General features: G+C 41.1%; 1 protein-coding gene across 2 annotated transcripts in view; it reads left to right on the top strand.

Annotated features, from left to right (window-relative positions):
- The first annotated feature begins 208 nt into the window (after positions 1–208).
- Positions 209–15,291, top strand: part of pla2r1 (phospholipase A2 receptor 1) — a 31,128-nt gene continuing 16,045 nt past the window's right edge. Inside the window, exons 1-17 of one of the 2 annotated variants that reach the window (XM_084911358.1) lie at positions 210–754; positions 1,906–2,286; positions 2,371–2,544; positions 2,680–2,844; positions 3,279–3,392; positions 3,729–3,875; positions 4,410–4,604; positions 4,698–4,861; positions 5,261–5,371; positions 9,374–9,486; positions 9,586–9,761; positions 9,873–10,081; positions 11,080–11,225; positions 13,062–13,146; positions 13,228–13,363; positions 13,466–13,501; positions 13,815–13,975. In XM_084911358.1, coding sequence (XP_084767484.1) covers positions 607–754; positions 1,906–2,286; positions 2,371–2,544; positions 2,680–2,844; positions 3,279–3,392; positions 3,729–3,875; positions 4,410–4,604; positions 4,698–4,861; positions 5,261–5,371; positions 9,374–9,486; positions 9,586–9,761; positions 9,873–10,081; positions 11,080–11,225; positions 13,062–13,146; positions 13,228–13,363; positions 13,466–13,501; positions 13,815–13,975 — 2,661 coding nt within the window. In that variant the 5' untranslated portion in view covers positions 210–606. Of the gene's footprint in view, positions 755–1,905; positions 2,287–2,370; positions 2,845–3,278; positions 3,393–3,728; positions 3,876–4,409; positions 4,605–4,697; positions 4,862–5,260; positions 5,372–9,373; positions 9,487–9,585; positions 9,762–9,872; positions 10,082–11,079; positions 11,226–13,061; positions 13,147–13,227; positions 13,364–13,465; positions 13,502–13,814; positions 13,976–15,291 lie in introns of both variants that reach the window. The other variant, XM_084910650.1, reaches the window with a different exon arrangement.

Genomic DNA, 15,291 nt, shown 5'->3' with positions numbered 1-15,291 from the left:
TTACAGGTCACACCAAAACTTGTACACTTAATTTTGTTTTTTTACGTGTTATATGTGTTGGAGGCATTACACATTGTGACAAGCATACAAAGTCTTTTGTTAACTCTAAATACATTATACACAACAGAGGCAATATGAAAGACAGATTTGCTTAGCATAGCCTAACTCCAGAGTACTTGTTGATATCTGGGTGCCTGTCCCAGACATGACACAGCTGTAGGCTACAGTTTGCTGTGTGTAGTTTACCTGAGAGCAGTCTGTTCACAGTCATGTACTTTACACAGCTTACAGACAAACTGTCTGTCTGCCCTCTGTCTGTTTTTTTCTTCGGTCACGTCTAAATACAGACTTGTGGCTCTGCCCCAGCGAAAACAGTCCTGAGCGGCAGGAATGCAGCTTTCAGGCCGGACAGCAGCGGCTCCTCCGTCAGACGTGACGTCGCTGCTTCCCCGCTGAAAAACCAGACTCAACGGAGGAAGTTTTTCTACGAGGGGAGGAAAGAAAGAAAGAAGAAGGGAAAAAAAGAAACCCCCAAAACACCCCCTGCGCCTCTGATCTTCGGAATGTGCGGACATTGGCTCTCCAACGCTGCATCCCGCTGTCGAAATGTTCATCCAGTTGTACCGCTGCGTGGACTCCGCGCCTGTTCTGGCGATTATTTGCGTGACTGTGTTGTTGGCGAAAAGCTGTGTGTGTGTCACTGAAGACGAGGACGATGAAGTCCTAGAGAAAAAACAGCTCGTGGAGTTTTACAGTAAGTTACCAGCTGGTCCCTTAGTAGAAGTTTAATTGCCTACATGATGGATGATGGGAAGCATAACGCATGTAGTAGTTCCCTTTTTTCATATTTCATGAAGATGTTGTTTAACATCAGGGAATTGTGCATGGAGGGGGTGATCTAAAGACTCACCTAAACTCTCCTCAGGTCTGAATAGAGGTCTGTGGACCACAGTTTGAACCCCACAGCTGCACCAGGCTCACATTTCTTGCTGTTTTTTTCTCAATCCCCCCCGTGTGTGTGTGTGTGTGTGTGTGCATGTGAGCATGCAGTCTGTTTATTATGAGCACAACAGGCCAGCGAGTCATTCGAGTGATAAGCAGTTGGGTTATTCTGGGAAAATGTCAAACATTCACCTTTGCATGTGTGAGACTGTGCTGATTTTCTCCATCTTTCGCCATCTTACATCCCCGCGTTTTAGAGAGCTTTGCATCATATTGACATGTTCCAGCTTCTTAAGGGTGAAGATCTGGGCATGTTTAAACGATGAGTTAGTCAAAAATATCTGCAACTTACTGAACTGTAAGGAAAGTTATGAGCAGCAACCACAGTTTGTTCACTTTTGTTCAGATCAGCCCATGTTCTCGTCCAGAATGCAATCAAATACAGTGTGCACATTAAAAACCCAGAGGAAGAATATCTGGACACTGAAAATGCCCTTTTGGTGATGGATGTGCACACCAGCATCTTTTTGTTTTTTGTTTTTGTTTTTTTCAAACCAATTGAGCCATGTAAATTCTCAGCGAACAATTTTAGTTATTTGTTTTAGATCCGGTAACATATATTGCTGATTTTCTTTGTCTGTACAAACTAGCAAGATGCAGGAAGAGATGATTCCTCACACTCTTTTCATCTCCGCTGCTTGGAATCATCCTCTCTCTTTGTTTGAGTATCCAGTTACAAAAGACCATGATTTGTTTCTAAACACAAGGCCTTCCTCGAGCTTGAATATTGCTCGGTCAGATATGGAAATGCGGAAAAGCATGTCTTTGTACTTTACTTTTTGAACCGGTTTTATCTCTGAAGCTGAATGCATTCCCTGTTGTTTACGGCACACGTTCACATGAATTGCCCCACATTGCCCCGTTTTATCCGCTTCTCCTCGTCTCTCAATCACTTCCTACCAGAGAAAGGTCTGTTTATCCTGGAGAGTGAGCCGCTGAAGCAGTGCATCTCAGCAAATCGCTCGAAATTAGTGCTGGAGGACTGCGAGCGTCCGACGCGCCGCATGCTGTGGAAGTGGGTCTCCCAGCATCGTCTCTTTAATCTGGGCACCAGCGCGTGCCTGGGCCTCAACATTTCCGACTCGACGCAGCCCCTCGGGATGTTCGAGTGCGATGTGTCCCTCCCCGTGCTGTGGTGGCGCTGCAGCGGAAACACGCTGTATGGAGCGTCCCAGTGGAGGGTGACTGTGGTTCGAGGTTTAGTGGCGGTAAAGAAAAACATTTACCATCAGTGGAAGAGGTACAACACTCCCAGAGAGGGTCCCTGCTCATATCCATATGAAGGTAAACAACCCAAAACTTCCTGTGTGCCTTGTCTGCACAAGATATTTCTGACCTCAAGTGAAACTTGGCATGTTTTGTTTACAGATATCCACACTTTGTTGGGGAATGCACATGGAATGCCTTGTGCCTTTCCTTTTAAATACAACAACCAATGGTACTCTGAGTGTACTACTGAGGGGCGTGAGGACCATCTTCTGTGGTGCTCAACCACCCCTCGCTACGATAAAGGCGAAAGATGGGGCTTCTGTCCAGTGCAAGGTAAACCAGACACACAGACGCACCAGTGCAAGAAAGGAAGACAAGTCATCACAGGCCGTTGTTGCTGCGTGCTCATGTTATCTTCGTCACTTTACCTTTGTGCTTATCAGTTTTCATTTGTCTGTTTTTTCATAGTTTCCGGTTGTGAGCACTTCTGGGAGTCAAACCAGGAGTTGCGTGCATGTTACCAGTTCAACCTGTACACTATCCAAACCTGGAGTCAGGCGCTGTCTACCTGCCAGGCCCAGGGTGGAAATTTGCTCAGCATCACCAGCCTGGCAGAGCACAAGTATATCAGAGGTACCGCACATGTTAAAAAAGACACTAGAACTGTTTTTATCTAAGATGAGTGCCACCCAGCGTGGTCTTCTGCTGCTGTAGTGTTGTGCATTCAGAGATGCTCTTCTGCATACCTTTGTTGCAGTTACCTGCGTTACCCTTGCCTTCCTATGAGCTCAAAGCAGTCTTATCATTCTGTGGAATCACAAAGGCATTTTCATCCATACATTCTCGTTAAACTACCTTTCTTCCCCATTCTAATCATCCTCGTGAGCATGTGCACATGTCTACATGCATTGAGTCGCTGCCATGTGATTGGCTGATTAGATATTTGCATTAACAAGCAGCTAAACCGGTGTACCTAAAAAAGTGTCCCATGAGTGTATATTCAGTTATGTCCGAAGTGTATTTTAAGAACTACTACAACACTTTTCTGTGTTTGCATCTTGTGGTAGATCGAATGGCGAGCGTTGGGGCGATGGTGTGGACCGGGCTGAACCACATTAAGGATGGGCATGGTTGGCAGTGGTCTGACGGAGCCCCTCTGTCACTGGTGAATTTCACCACAGGTACTGACTACTGGTTTATCCAGGACCAAGTGAGAGGGAAATTTAAAAAGTACCCCACATTTTCACTAATGAGAATATTAGAAATGCCTCTCTAACAAAGGCAAAAAAGAAGTCATTTTATCATGAAAATAAAGACTTATTTTATAAAACCTATGTTATAGAAGTTTCATCTAAAATAGCCTTTTCATCTGATGTACATCGACAGCTCTGTCAGGACTTAAACATCCTTCCATGTTAACACTTTAATGTTTAAATATGTCTAGCTCCAAAATTTAACTTGTGTAACTGATGAGGAAATAAAGCCAACAAAGCCTTTTTACCATTTGTGCCCGTCAGATCTCCCAGCCAGCCCGCTACAGGACAATAAACAGTGTGGGGTGTACTCAGGATTCGACGGTCACTGGCAGAGTCTATCCTGTGAATCTGCTCTGCCTTACATCTGCAAGAAGACACCTAACGACACCCGTGGAGCTGAGCCACTAGGTGAGAACATGTTAACGCACAGGAGACACAAACATATTGGAGACCTCTCTGCATCCTTGGAGGTATCTTACACAAAACAAGCTGTGCTGTGCCCTCACATATCTGAACCCCCAAAATCCAGTTTGTTTGAGTTACATGATCAATGCATGCTTGTGAGGGTAAGGCCAGCTGCAGTTCAGCTGGACTCTGGCACATGACTCTATCCATGCCCCGACATGGATCTCAGATGTTTCCACAGCCATAGCTGCATCTGTAAATACTGTTTTTTTAAGTAAGAAATTAAAAAAAAAGTATAGGGCAGTGAGAGTGCAAGCCAGGGGAGGAATGTGGACAGGAAACAGTCGTGTTCGAGCTCAGTACAAGGCAGCTGCGTCCAGTGTGAATATGCCCTTAGAACGTGACTCGGCAGCTGCACTGCACCTGGGGGCCGAACCTTTGGCCTTCCTCTGTGTTGCGCTGTTGGCAGCTAGACCAAAAATAATGTCTGCAGCTTTGAATATTCTGGTCTGGCTTATGTCTCCTCTCCCTTTGCAGAGAACTGGCAGTATATCGATACCGAGTGTGCGGATGGCTGGTGGCCTCACAATGGTTTTTGCTACCGAGTGCTGCCAGAAGCAGAAGCGGGAAGCTGGGAGGAGTCTTCTCAGGAATGTCATTCTTACGGGGCAAATCTCACCAGCATCCACTCCTTGTCTGAGGTGGAAATGCTGGTCAACCTCCTGGCTAACTGTAAGGAGTGTTATGCAGTCCAGATATTTCCTGCTGTGTTTGTTATCCACCCTAAATGCTAAATTCTGCTGTGTGTGTCCTCATATTTGACAGATTCTGGGGGGAGTACAGAGGTGTGGATTGGACTTTGGAAACAGGCGTTATTGCCAGCTGTAGAGTGGTCTGATGGCTCACCAGTAACTCTCACTCTCTGGCACCAGTATCACCCTCTTCATAACCTGACGGATGGAACATTGTGTACCAAAGTGGACAGGAAGGTGGGAAACCCTGTGTTGGTGTAAGAACGCTGCAGTATTTACATTTCTGATTAAGCTGCCCGTTTAAAAAACAAACAAACATCTAATTAAATGAAATGTTAAATATGCCCACTTCTAGCCTTTTATTATTACCAACAGTTGAACAAAGGATATTTCACCCTAATCTATTACCAGGAAAAGTGCCAATCTCATTTTTCAGTAGCTGAATGCATTTCCATCAGACTCCATTAAAGCAGGTTTTAATGGACTCATGATTAATAAGCTACAGAAATAGCCGCCAATTTATTCTCTGTCAATCAGGTAATAAATTAACCATCTAATTATGTCAGGGTTAATCACTTTATAATGTTTGAATGCATTCATCACGGAACGCATCATCTTTGAAAACATCTTTCACAGAGTGGCAACTGGCTGCTAGCGTCATGTGACGAGCGACTGGCTGCTGTGTGCAGAAGAGAGAGCCAGAATGGCGTTCAGCACCATGGAACCTGGGATGAGGGCTGTCCTGAGGTAGGGAAACAAGAATACCCACAAACACACACAAGTTCAAATGTGCAATTTCTTTGAGCAAGATAAGAGAAGTCATCTTTTGGCAATATGTGAGCTTTAAACTTGGCTCATTATATGACGGCATGACACTAAAACGACCGCCGATAAACATTTACTCACAGCAGGGCAAAGCTGAGAAATCAAAAGAAACATCTACAAGACTTGGGGTTAGAACTGAATCATTATGGTACTTGTCTTAACTTTTAAACATGAAAGTATTGCTTTTTTCCGGTAAATAATAGCTATATAGTGAACATTGTAAAAATTAATATTAATATATAATATTTAAGTATTTAGATTTTTTTTCATTCTGATGAGAAACTTGACATTAAAAAAACAACTTATTTCTAGTTTTTCAGGCATATTGTGTGCTGTGTAGCATTAAAATAGCTCCACAGAGATCAGGACTTGCGTTAGAAAGTGCCACATGTCTGCTGTGGTTCAATTTCAGGGCATTCTGCTCCTTCAAATGCACAGTTAGCTGACTCATTCAACCTCTGACGTGTTGTCTGGCATGCATGTTGCTCCTTGACTGTGTTCAAAGGAATATCAGACTCCTGAGTCATCAGGGTGCTTCATGCCCTGAAACAGGAGGCCAGAAATTACCCCGATGACACAGTATCAGTGGACATGCTCGAGTAGTCTGTGAATTTTTCTGACAATATTTAAAGAATCAAAACAAACTAGACAGGAAACAGGAGCGACGGGGGGGATGTGGGGGTTTTCTCACCTCTTGTCCAAACACGCTCACCACATTACACACACACGCACACGCACAGGCGTGTATTCTTGCTGATATGCATATTATTACAGTATTATCATGTTAGAACAGATGTAACAGGTGAGTTTTAGCAGTTATGCCAAAAGGATATTTTATTTAACATAACTGGCTTAAATGTGATTTTTATAAGGCAGAAATATGATTGTTGAGTGTTTTAATAAATAGAATAGAATAGAATTCAACTTTATTGTCATTGCACATGTCACAGGTACAAGGCAACGAAATGCAGTTTGCATCCATCCAGAAGTGCTTTAGCCATGATATAGATATATTACAAATATATATTAGCAATAATATAGATATGTAAGTATATTATGGTATGTTATAATGTACACGGTATGAAGGTATGTTATGAATATGCTATAACTATAAGTATGTACAGGCTGTAGTGAGTACAAGCTATGTACAGGCTATAAATATGAAAAACTATACAGAAATATGAGATATACAGCTATACAGAAATGTGAACTATGCGAGTTATAAACAGTTGTAGAATTAAAAATTATTGTATTATACAGAATGATAAAGACATATCGTTTGACTTATTTATCAGCCACTATATTGCTAAAAGAAGCAGTCTGCGTGTTGGACCAAAGAATTGATTGTGGACTTCAGGCGGACCAGGAAACCCTTGATCCTTGTTTCAATCCAGGGGTCGATGTGGACATTGTAGAGGACTATAAATACCTCAGATTACACATAGATAATAAACTGGACTGGGTTGAAAACACCACTGCGCTCTACTGGAAGGGCCAGAGTCGTCTCTATTTTCTGAGGCGGCTGAGGTCTTTTAACATCTGTCCGACAATGCTCAGGATTTTTTACAAGTTGGTTGTGGTCAGTGCTGTCCTCTATGCTGGTGCATGCTGGGCCAGCAGGTTGAGGGTTACAAATGCCAACAGACTCGATAAACTTATCTACAAGGCCAGTAATCTTGTGGGGACGGAGCTAGACTCCCTTAAGGTGGTGTTGGAGATCCGGATGTTGTCCAAGATAAGGACAATGCTGGATAATGCCTCCCACCTTCTCCATGACGTGCTGGCCAGTCACAGGAGAACATTCAGTGAAAGACTGAAATTACCCAAACGCACCAAAGAACAACACAGGAAATCAATCCTGCCCCATCTAATCCACACTACAGAGTGCAATAGTTACATCCTTTTGCACACGCGCTACAGTAAAATAGCAAATCACAAGTTTTACAGGTTAGAGTAAAATGTCAATCATATATATTTCATCTGTGTAACTGTAACCACATAATTTCATTAGGGATTAATAAAATATTGTGATTCTGATTCTGATGATTGATGAGAGCAGAGTCAGGCAAAGCATAAACAACTAATCTACAACTTGTAACAATTAAACTAGATTATTTTTAAACTGCTCTGTCGTCTTATCTTAGCAAGGACTCATAAATAGCAACACATAACAAATGGTAGGAAAATCTATTTATGTTTCATGTGTCTGAAAGAAAAAGATATCGGCTGACATATTGTCTCCTTATGTCACCAAATATCTATATCGGTTTTGAAATTAGTCAGTCACCCTATCTATCTCTGAGTGATCAGTGCCACCTTTCAGTTCCTGGAAAGCTACAGACACATTTCAGTTGTTCACTTTTAAATGATTTAGTTTGTAAAATACCTTAATTTGTGTGCACAAGCTTAATTTTTGGAGATTATAGAGAAAATAGTAACTGTAGCACTATTTGGCTGAAATGATGTTTTCAGTTGCACAGAAGAAGCATCTCAAATTCTGCCTGTGCTGACTGATCTGTTAATAAAATCTTCATTTTTTTTCTAAACCCTGAATGTATTGTCCGTGTGTAATAACCGTATATGTAACTACAGCAACTGATCGAGCATGATAATTAGAGATTACAGCCTCTGCAGTAAAACCAAAGATCAGTTCCAAGCACCAAAACAATAACTGCAATGTTTTTTCCAATCTCGTGTTTTGGAAAACCTAATTTTTCTTTTTTTGGTTAACAGTAGCGGCTTCGAGTGTGGTCTTCTGCTGCTGTAGCCCATCTGTTTCAACTTTCTATGATGTGTAGCAAATACAGAGATGGTCTTCTGCGTACTTTGATTGTAACGAGCGTTTGTTTGAGTTACTTTTGCCTTCTTACCAGCTCAAAGCAGCCTGGGAATTCTCATCTGACCTCTAACATCAACAAAGCATTTTCTCCCAGAAAACTGCTGCTCGCTGGATATTTTCTCTTTTTTTCTGGACCGTTCTATGTAAACCATGGAAATGGTTGTGTGGGAAAAAACCCAGCAGATCAGCAGTTTCTGAAATACTCAAACCAGCCCATCTGGCACAAACAACCATGCCACGTTTAAAGTCACTTAAATCACCTTTTCTCTCTACTGTGTTGCTCAGTTTGAATTCTGCAGGTCATTGTGACCATGTCCACAGGACTAAATGCACTGAGTTGCATTTAGATTTTTGCATTAACGAGCAGTTGAGGAGGTTTGCCTAATAAAGTGGAACTGGACTGTATGTGTGAAACTGTCATACTTTTACTTACATTACCATAACAACGACTTTAACAAATTATATGAACTATAAATCTGTGTGCAACAAGTACAGAAATGTATAGAAAGCCATATTCTGTTGCAGTCTGTACTGAGGTCCTGACCACTCGTGTCTACACGTCAGGGATCATTATTCACTATAAGTAAATAATAGCTGCTGTGCCATGTGCTTAAATATACCTTTCAGCTTTCTCTCTCTGAAAATCCCGTTGCTTTATAAGAGCTGCCTCGATTTAATAAAGACGGGGAAAAAGACTCCTACAAACAGCTGTAGGCAACAACCAAAATGTCAGCTCCTGTTAAGCTTCTGGCTAAACCTGGATTCGAATCAGTGGCATGAGGGGATGATTGTTCAGCCTCATTAATCTAACCTGTTACGGCATCAGGGACATTTCAGCGAGTAATAGATGGAAAGCTGTAGAGCAAAGCACATGAGGCAAAACCCGACAATCTGTAAATAGAAGCACCATGCATATTTACCTCTATCGCTGCTCTTTAGATAGTTTATTGAACAGGAGTGCTGAAATGTGAACAATGATGACGAAAGGTAAAATATGTCTAACCTATAAATATGTATTTTTCTTATTTGGAGTTAAGCAGTGAGAGAGAGCCTGATAATGGGTGTTTTTGTGGGGGTGGTTTTAGGGCTGGAAGAAGCACGGCCATTCCTGTTACATGGTGACAGGTCAAGAACAGAGCTACGAAGATGCCCTGATGGGGTATTACTGCAAGGGTTCTCTTCTCACTGTGGAAAACAGGTGATTTATCAATTCATTTTTGAATTTGTAATTTTAAGTTTTTACTCACATTTTGCCAGTCTTCTTACTTTTCTCCTCTCTTGCTCCACCTGCTGGCAGGTTTGAGCAGGCGTTTGTCAACAGTCTGCTGAGTGAAAGTGGGGCCAAAAGTAGCATGTATTACTGGATTGGTCTCAGGGACCAGGACCAGGGGAGGAAGGGAGAGTACAGATGGCTTCATCATAACGGCTCCTCTCTGCCTCTCACCTTCACAAACTGGAATAAACACCAGCCAGGTAGCCCAGTGTTTGGAAATGTTTGTTTTTTAATTTGACATTAGTAATAAAATTGGATTCGTAAACATTTTCACTCTTTTTTTTAACTCCTACATCTTCTGCTTTCACTAGCCAGCACCGGTGGTTGTGTCGCTATGTCAGGAGGACCTGCTCTGGGCCGCTGGGAGGTGAAAGACTGCAAGGTTCACAAGGCCTTGGCTGTGTGTAAGCAGAACATCAGGAGCTACCATGATGTTCAGCTGCCAGAGCATCACATTGATGCCTACGCCCCGTGCCCCCCAGGGTGGGAATCAAACTCTGGGCTGCTCCACTGCTTTAAGGTTAGATTATCCTCCTATTTTTTTATCACACTAAACAAATCACCATGCACTCTATCTGATGTGGATATTTGCTTTTTTGTTTTGTTTATCACGCTAAGGGTCACTGGGGACGGTGTCCTATCCCATCATGCACTATGCAACAGGCAGGGCTACCTGGGGTCTCACACATTCACACTGACAGGCAATTTATTTTCCTGATTTCCAATTTCAACCAGCTCTACATTTAATAGTTATTTTCATTATCAGTTAAAACGTCTCCTATAGTATCTGTTTACTCCAGTTTACAGCTGCAAGATATTTACTTCAATACAATAGACAGATCCTAAAAGACATTTTAGGGTCTAGAGCTTATTAACTGTCTGTCGCTTGACTAATGAGTCGCTCAGCTTACTATCCCAGCTCTGAAAATGCGTCTCAGTGTGTGTTTGTTTGATCAGTACTGCACTCCCACACTGGTTTTACTGAAAACCCATGCCCCGGATGGCTATAATTTTGCTGTTGCCTGCCTTCTACGAACATCTTCTTTGAGCTGTTCCCTTATAAACGAGGGATCGCGGCATATTTGATTTAACACATGTTTACACCACGCTGCCCTTCTGAAGCAACTCACAGCAGGATCAGTGTCCCCCCCACCCCGGTCTCAAACTGGAACCTTTAGGAAGTTAGGCAGATGTGTAAACCACTTGTCTATCCCCGCCATACATCATGATTGCTAATAGCATTGATGTTTTGATATGTTTCCTCTCTTTCTTGTTTATAGAAAACAGTGTGGAATAGCTGAAAAAATAGTTAAAATGCAGCCCATCTTACTATAAAACTGACGCAGCGCTACAAATCAAAAGCGGGATGGAATAAACCATTTTTTTTAGACATAACACCCCACTGCCAAATTGTACCCCAGCTTTTAGCATGTTTCCGAGCAACGAGCACATAATGGGATACATTTCTGTTCTTTGGACCCTGTAACCCTCAGCTGACTCCAAGTGTTGCTCTTCCAGGTGTTCCACAGTGAGAAAGTCCTGATGAAGCGCTCCTGGGTGGAAGCAGACTTCTTCTGTCAGGCCCTCGGGGCTCAGCTGGCCAGTTTCCAACACTATGAGGAGCAGGTGTTTGTTAAACAGCTCCTCAGTACCATGTTTGAAGGGTTGGTACTCATCAGTACAGGAATGTTATGGGACGATTGGTATGATTTTGTTTTATGTGCTTGGAGGAGTGAATATAGAGTTTAATTATTTGGTTTTGGAGAGCAGATGTCCACCTTTTTTATGGTGTTAGTTGTTTAGTTGTATGTAGGAGACTTAGATTTGAAAAGCTATTTAACGCAGCAATCTCGATATCAAGAACAAGGACAAGTTGACCACAGATTCTGAAGTTACATCAGGGCGTCTTCATTTCCAGATAAGACTGATTTAACTCTCTGACGCATATTTCTCAGATTCACGTAAGAAAGACGTCACTCAAATTAGAGATAATTAATCTCAGGATGTCTTTGGGGTCACTTTGACTTTTTTTTTTGGTTCATGTTTTCTTAAAAATATGTTTTACATTAAGCTTAAAAAATGAGCAGACACAAGTTGTAAAATGAGTTTCTCATGTAGATCAGAGCAGTCCAGGACTTTAAAGCCCTGAAGTCATACATTTGTCTATTTTTACATGTAAACGGAAAAACAGTCATCAGGTTCTCATGTTTGTTTTGTGGCAGCAGCTCAGAAATATAAATATGAAACAAATGGTTAGCCAATACAGTGTTGCTAAGGGGGTGGGCTATGACTTCATTTCTAGGTCTTGGGGAAAAAAAGAATCAAGGTTTATTTTGTATGACTGCAGAGGATGAAACCAAAAAGAAATTAACACATTCAAGTCCATTTTACAATCTCAGTTTAAAATAGCACACAGCTGTCAATCTGCTCATTACAAAAAACGTACTTATCTATTTTATATAAATGTTTTTATTGAGAGACAAATGTACATTAGTTTACAATGACAATACAATCTGTTCCCCTCACATATTTGTTAGTTTTTCTTACATGAACAGATACAATAATACACACACACACACGCTTATATAAAATTGAGAAAAACAAACAAAACAAAACAAAAACTAAGAAGAAACCCAAAACAAACAACAAACCCCAAAACACACACACACACACAAAAAGGGGGGGGGGATGATATTAATCAGCTGGTAGAACGTTTAATGACTTGCAATAGTTTACGATAAAATTCTCTGTATTTGTCCTTCGCCACAAGGCCTATCTTTTGCAATTTAAGAAATGACATCACATCTCTAAACCAAAAGGAAACTGAAGGTGGCTTTGAAGATTTCCAAAGGAGTAAGATGCAACGTCTAGCCAAAAGTGATGTAAAGGCTAATATTTTGAAGTGTGTAGGGTTGGTTAGACCAGTGTTGACTGGAAGCCCAAAAACAGCTAGAAAAGGGTCCGTGCAGATTTGGGTCCCAAGAGCCTTGGAAAAAATACCTGAAAACTGACTCCAGAAGCCATGGAGTCTTGGGCACAGAAAGAACATGTGACCTAGGTCACATGGGGTGGCATGACATCTCTCACACTGATCCATCACTTGTGGGTAAATCTCAGAAAGACGAGACTTTGAATAGTAAACCCTGTAGTACTTATCTATTTTGATGTATATACACAGTTTTGTTTTGCACAGTGAAGACTTTGATGAGTTTTGAGGATTTTAATTGAAGATCATTTGTGGACGGAGGATCTTTCACTTCTAGGAGAACTGCCTGGCTCTGTGGCAACAAACTGCACAATCCAAATAAGATCGAAATGATGAGATTAAATCTACAGCTAAATCCAAAATATAAAACAAGGGAAACTGTTTCTCCTCACGAAAGCTAGACAGTCTTCCAAGGGGTGATGGGAGGAAAATCATTGCCGAATATCCGAGTCCTAAAAGGTTAGAAGACCCGTTTATCTGTGGCTGTGTTTGTACTGTGCTTCTCTTTTTTCAGAACAGAGGCTCGTCGGTTCTGGGTGGGTTTAAATAAGAGAGACCCTGAATATGCCGGAGCTTGGGAGTGGTCTGATGGTTCTCCTGTGAGTACACAGAGACATTCACTGAGTGTCCTGGTGACCCATCAACGCTCCGTGGAGTGTTACAGATTTGTCTTTGTGCAGGTGGTGACGTCGTTCATTGATGATAAGAGCGAGGAGGATGACAGGAGGGACTGTGCTGCGTACAGTGACCTGACCAACACGTTCATGCCGCAGCTGTGCGACTCCAAACATGAGTGGATCTGTAAGCTGTCCAGAGGTAAACACGCACAAACACATTCACCTGCACTATCTACACGCACATGCTGCTTATACACACATCAGGACTGCATCATTTACCAAACTCTGTTTTACATTGCAGGTGATAAACTGAACAAACCCTACTGGTACACTGAGCGTAAGTAAAGATTGTCTTTAATTTCAACATTTGGGAACTTCATAGAGGGTTTCCTTTGTGTGTCTACAGTCTGCTGCTGGGTACAACTACATCATTATCATGTGACCTGCTAGATTAAAAAAAAAAAAAGAGTACACCTAGTTTGAGCTACATGGATGCCAGAATGCTATACTTAAATTTTATTTTGAAGTAGAGAAATCCAGCTCTGAGCCACTTTTTCTATATTTGTGTCATAGCCAGGAGTTTGTCTATATGTAGTCCTATCTTATTACGTGAATTTGTGTCCTGTTTCTGTGCTTGTCCTCGGCCACAGAGAGCGAGCCCTGGGTGTTTTACCGTGGAGCTGAGTACCTGCTGGCCAAGCAGCCCTTTGACTGGCACGCTGTCTCTCTGGCATGTCAGATGATGGGAGCCTATCTGCTGTCCATTCACTCCAAAGAGGAGCTCAACTTTGTCAAGGAACGCTTGCGGCGGGTCTGTTACTGCCGCTGCTCATAGACATGGATTCTACTTTAAATCTTTAAATTCACAACCTGTTAAATTCAATTCAATTCAGTTTTGTTTATCTAGCTCCAAATCACAAAAATATATTGCAAGATAAAGACCCGACAATAATAAAGATCATCAAATGACCCCCTATGAGCAAGCACTGGGTGACAGTGGGAAGGAAAAACTCAGACAGAACCAGGCTCAGGGAGGGGCGGGGCCATCGCAGGCTCGGGGAGAAAGACGGGACAAAATAATGAGATTCCACAGAAATCAGTTTTTATAATCACTTTGAGGTGGTAACATAATTTATTTCCAGATTACTTGTTAGCATTTTATTTATTAGCATTTATTTCTAACATTAATTGTATTATAATAGTATCTGATGCAATTAATTAAAGCCAATTATATTACACAATTTCTTCTTTATTATATTCTAATTCCTACCACTTTAATAATTTAATTTAAATGTAATCAAATGGAAAATTATTCAATAATTTATTGAATACATACATAAATATAGTAAATATATATAAAAAATGTATTTTGATCATTTTAATACTCCTGATGAAGCTCGAATGGGCTAAAAAGTTGATTGTATTAAATTGTTTTTTGTCCCTCCATCACACCTGGCCCTCAGTATACATTTTGCATCAGATAATTTTAATTTGACTTTTTTTTTTAACAAAGTGGCATCAGTTGTTGTTATTTTTTTAATTATTGTTATTACATTTTATTTATTGAAGTTGCAGGTCTAACATATCCCCACTACAGAACATGAAAGACAGACAGACTGTCACTATTGTTGACTTCCAAACCTTGTTGGGCTTTTATAGCCACAGTAACCAGATAAAATTGAAAGTATTCAGTTAAATAAATCCACAATACATTAATATTGTAAAGCTACAATAAATACACATTAGCTGCAGAGAAAAAAATGCAAAACTGTTAGGAAATACAAAAAAAGGAAATACATTTTTATTTTATTTTGATGATTATGATGCTTTAGTATGGCTGCAGCTCTAAATGTGCTTTTAGCACTAACCTTTAACCTGAACTGTGGTGTTAGTTTATTTCACAGATGGCAGGCCTTAATGGAGAATGCTGATTGTCCATATTTAGATCAGCGATGTGGTATTTCACAGCTACCATTCACCATGCTCCTAGCATCTCTAGCACTCTCTTGACTTTGGATGAATCTACAAGGAGGCTCCAGGGCTAGATTTTTTTTAAACAGTTGAAATGTAATTTAAGAAAACAGAAATGAATGAAACTCAGAGCAAAGTGGTTATATTTCTTTAAGA

This window comes from Perissodus microlepis, chromosome 1 (genome assembly GCF_051167445.1).
Source record: "Perissodus microlepis isolate ML-2025 ecotype Zambia chromosome 1, ASM5116744v1, whole genome shotgun sequence".
NCBI lineage: Eukaryota > Metazoa > Chordata > Actinopteri > Cichliformes > Cichlidae > Perissodus > Perissodus microlepis.
Note: the sequence above shows the minus strand (reverse complement) of the source record. Positions and strands in the feature narration are given on the sequence as shown.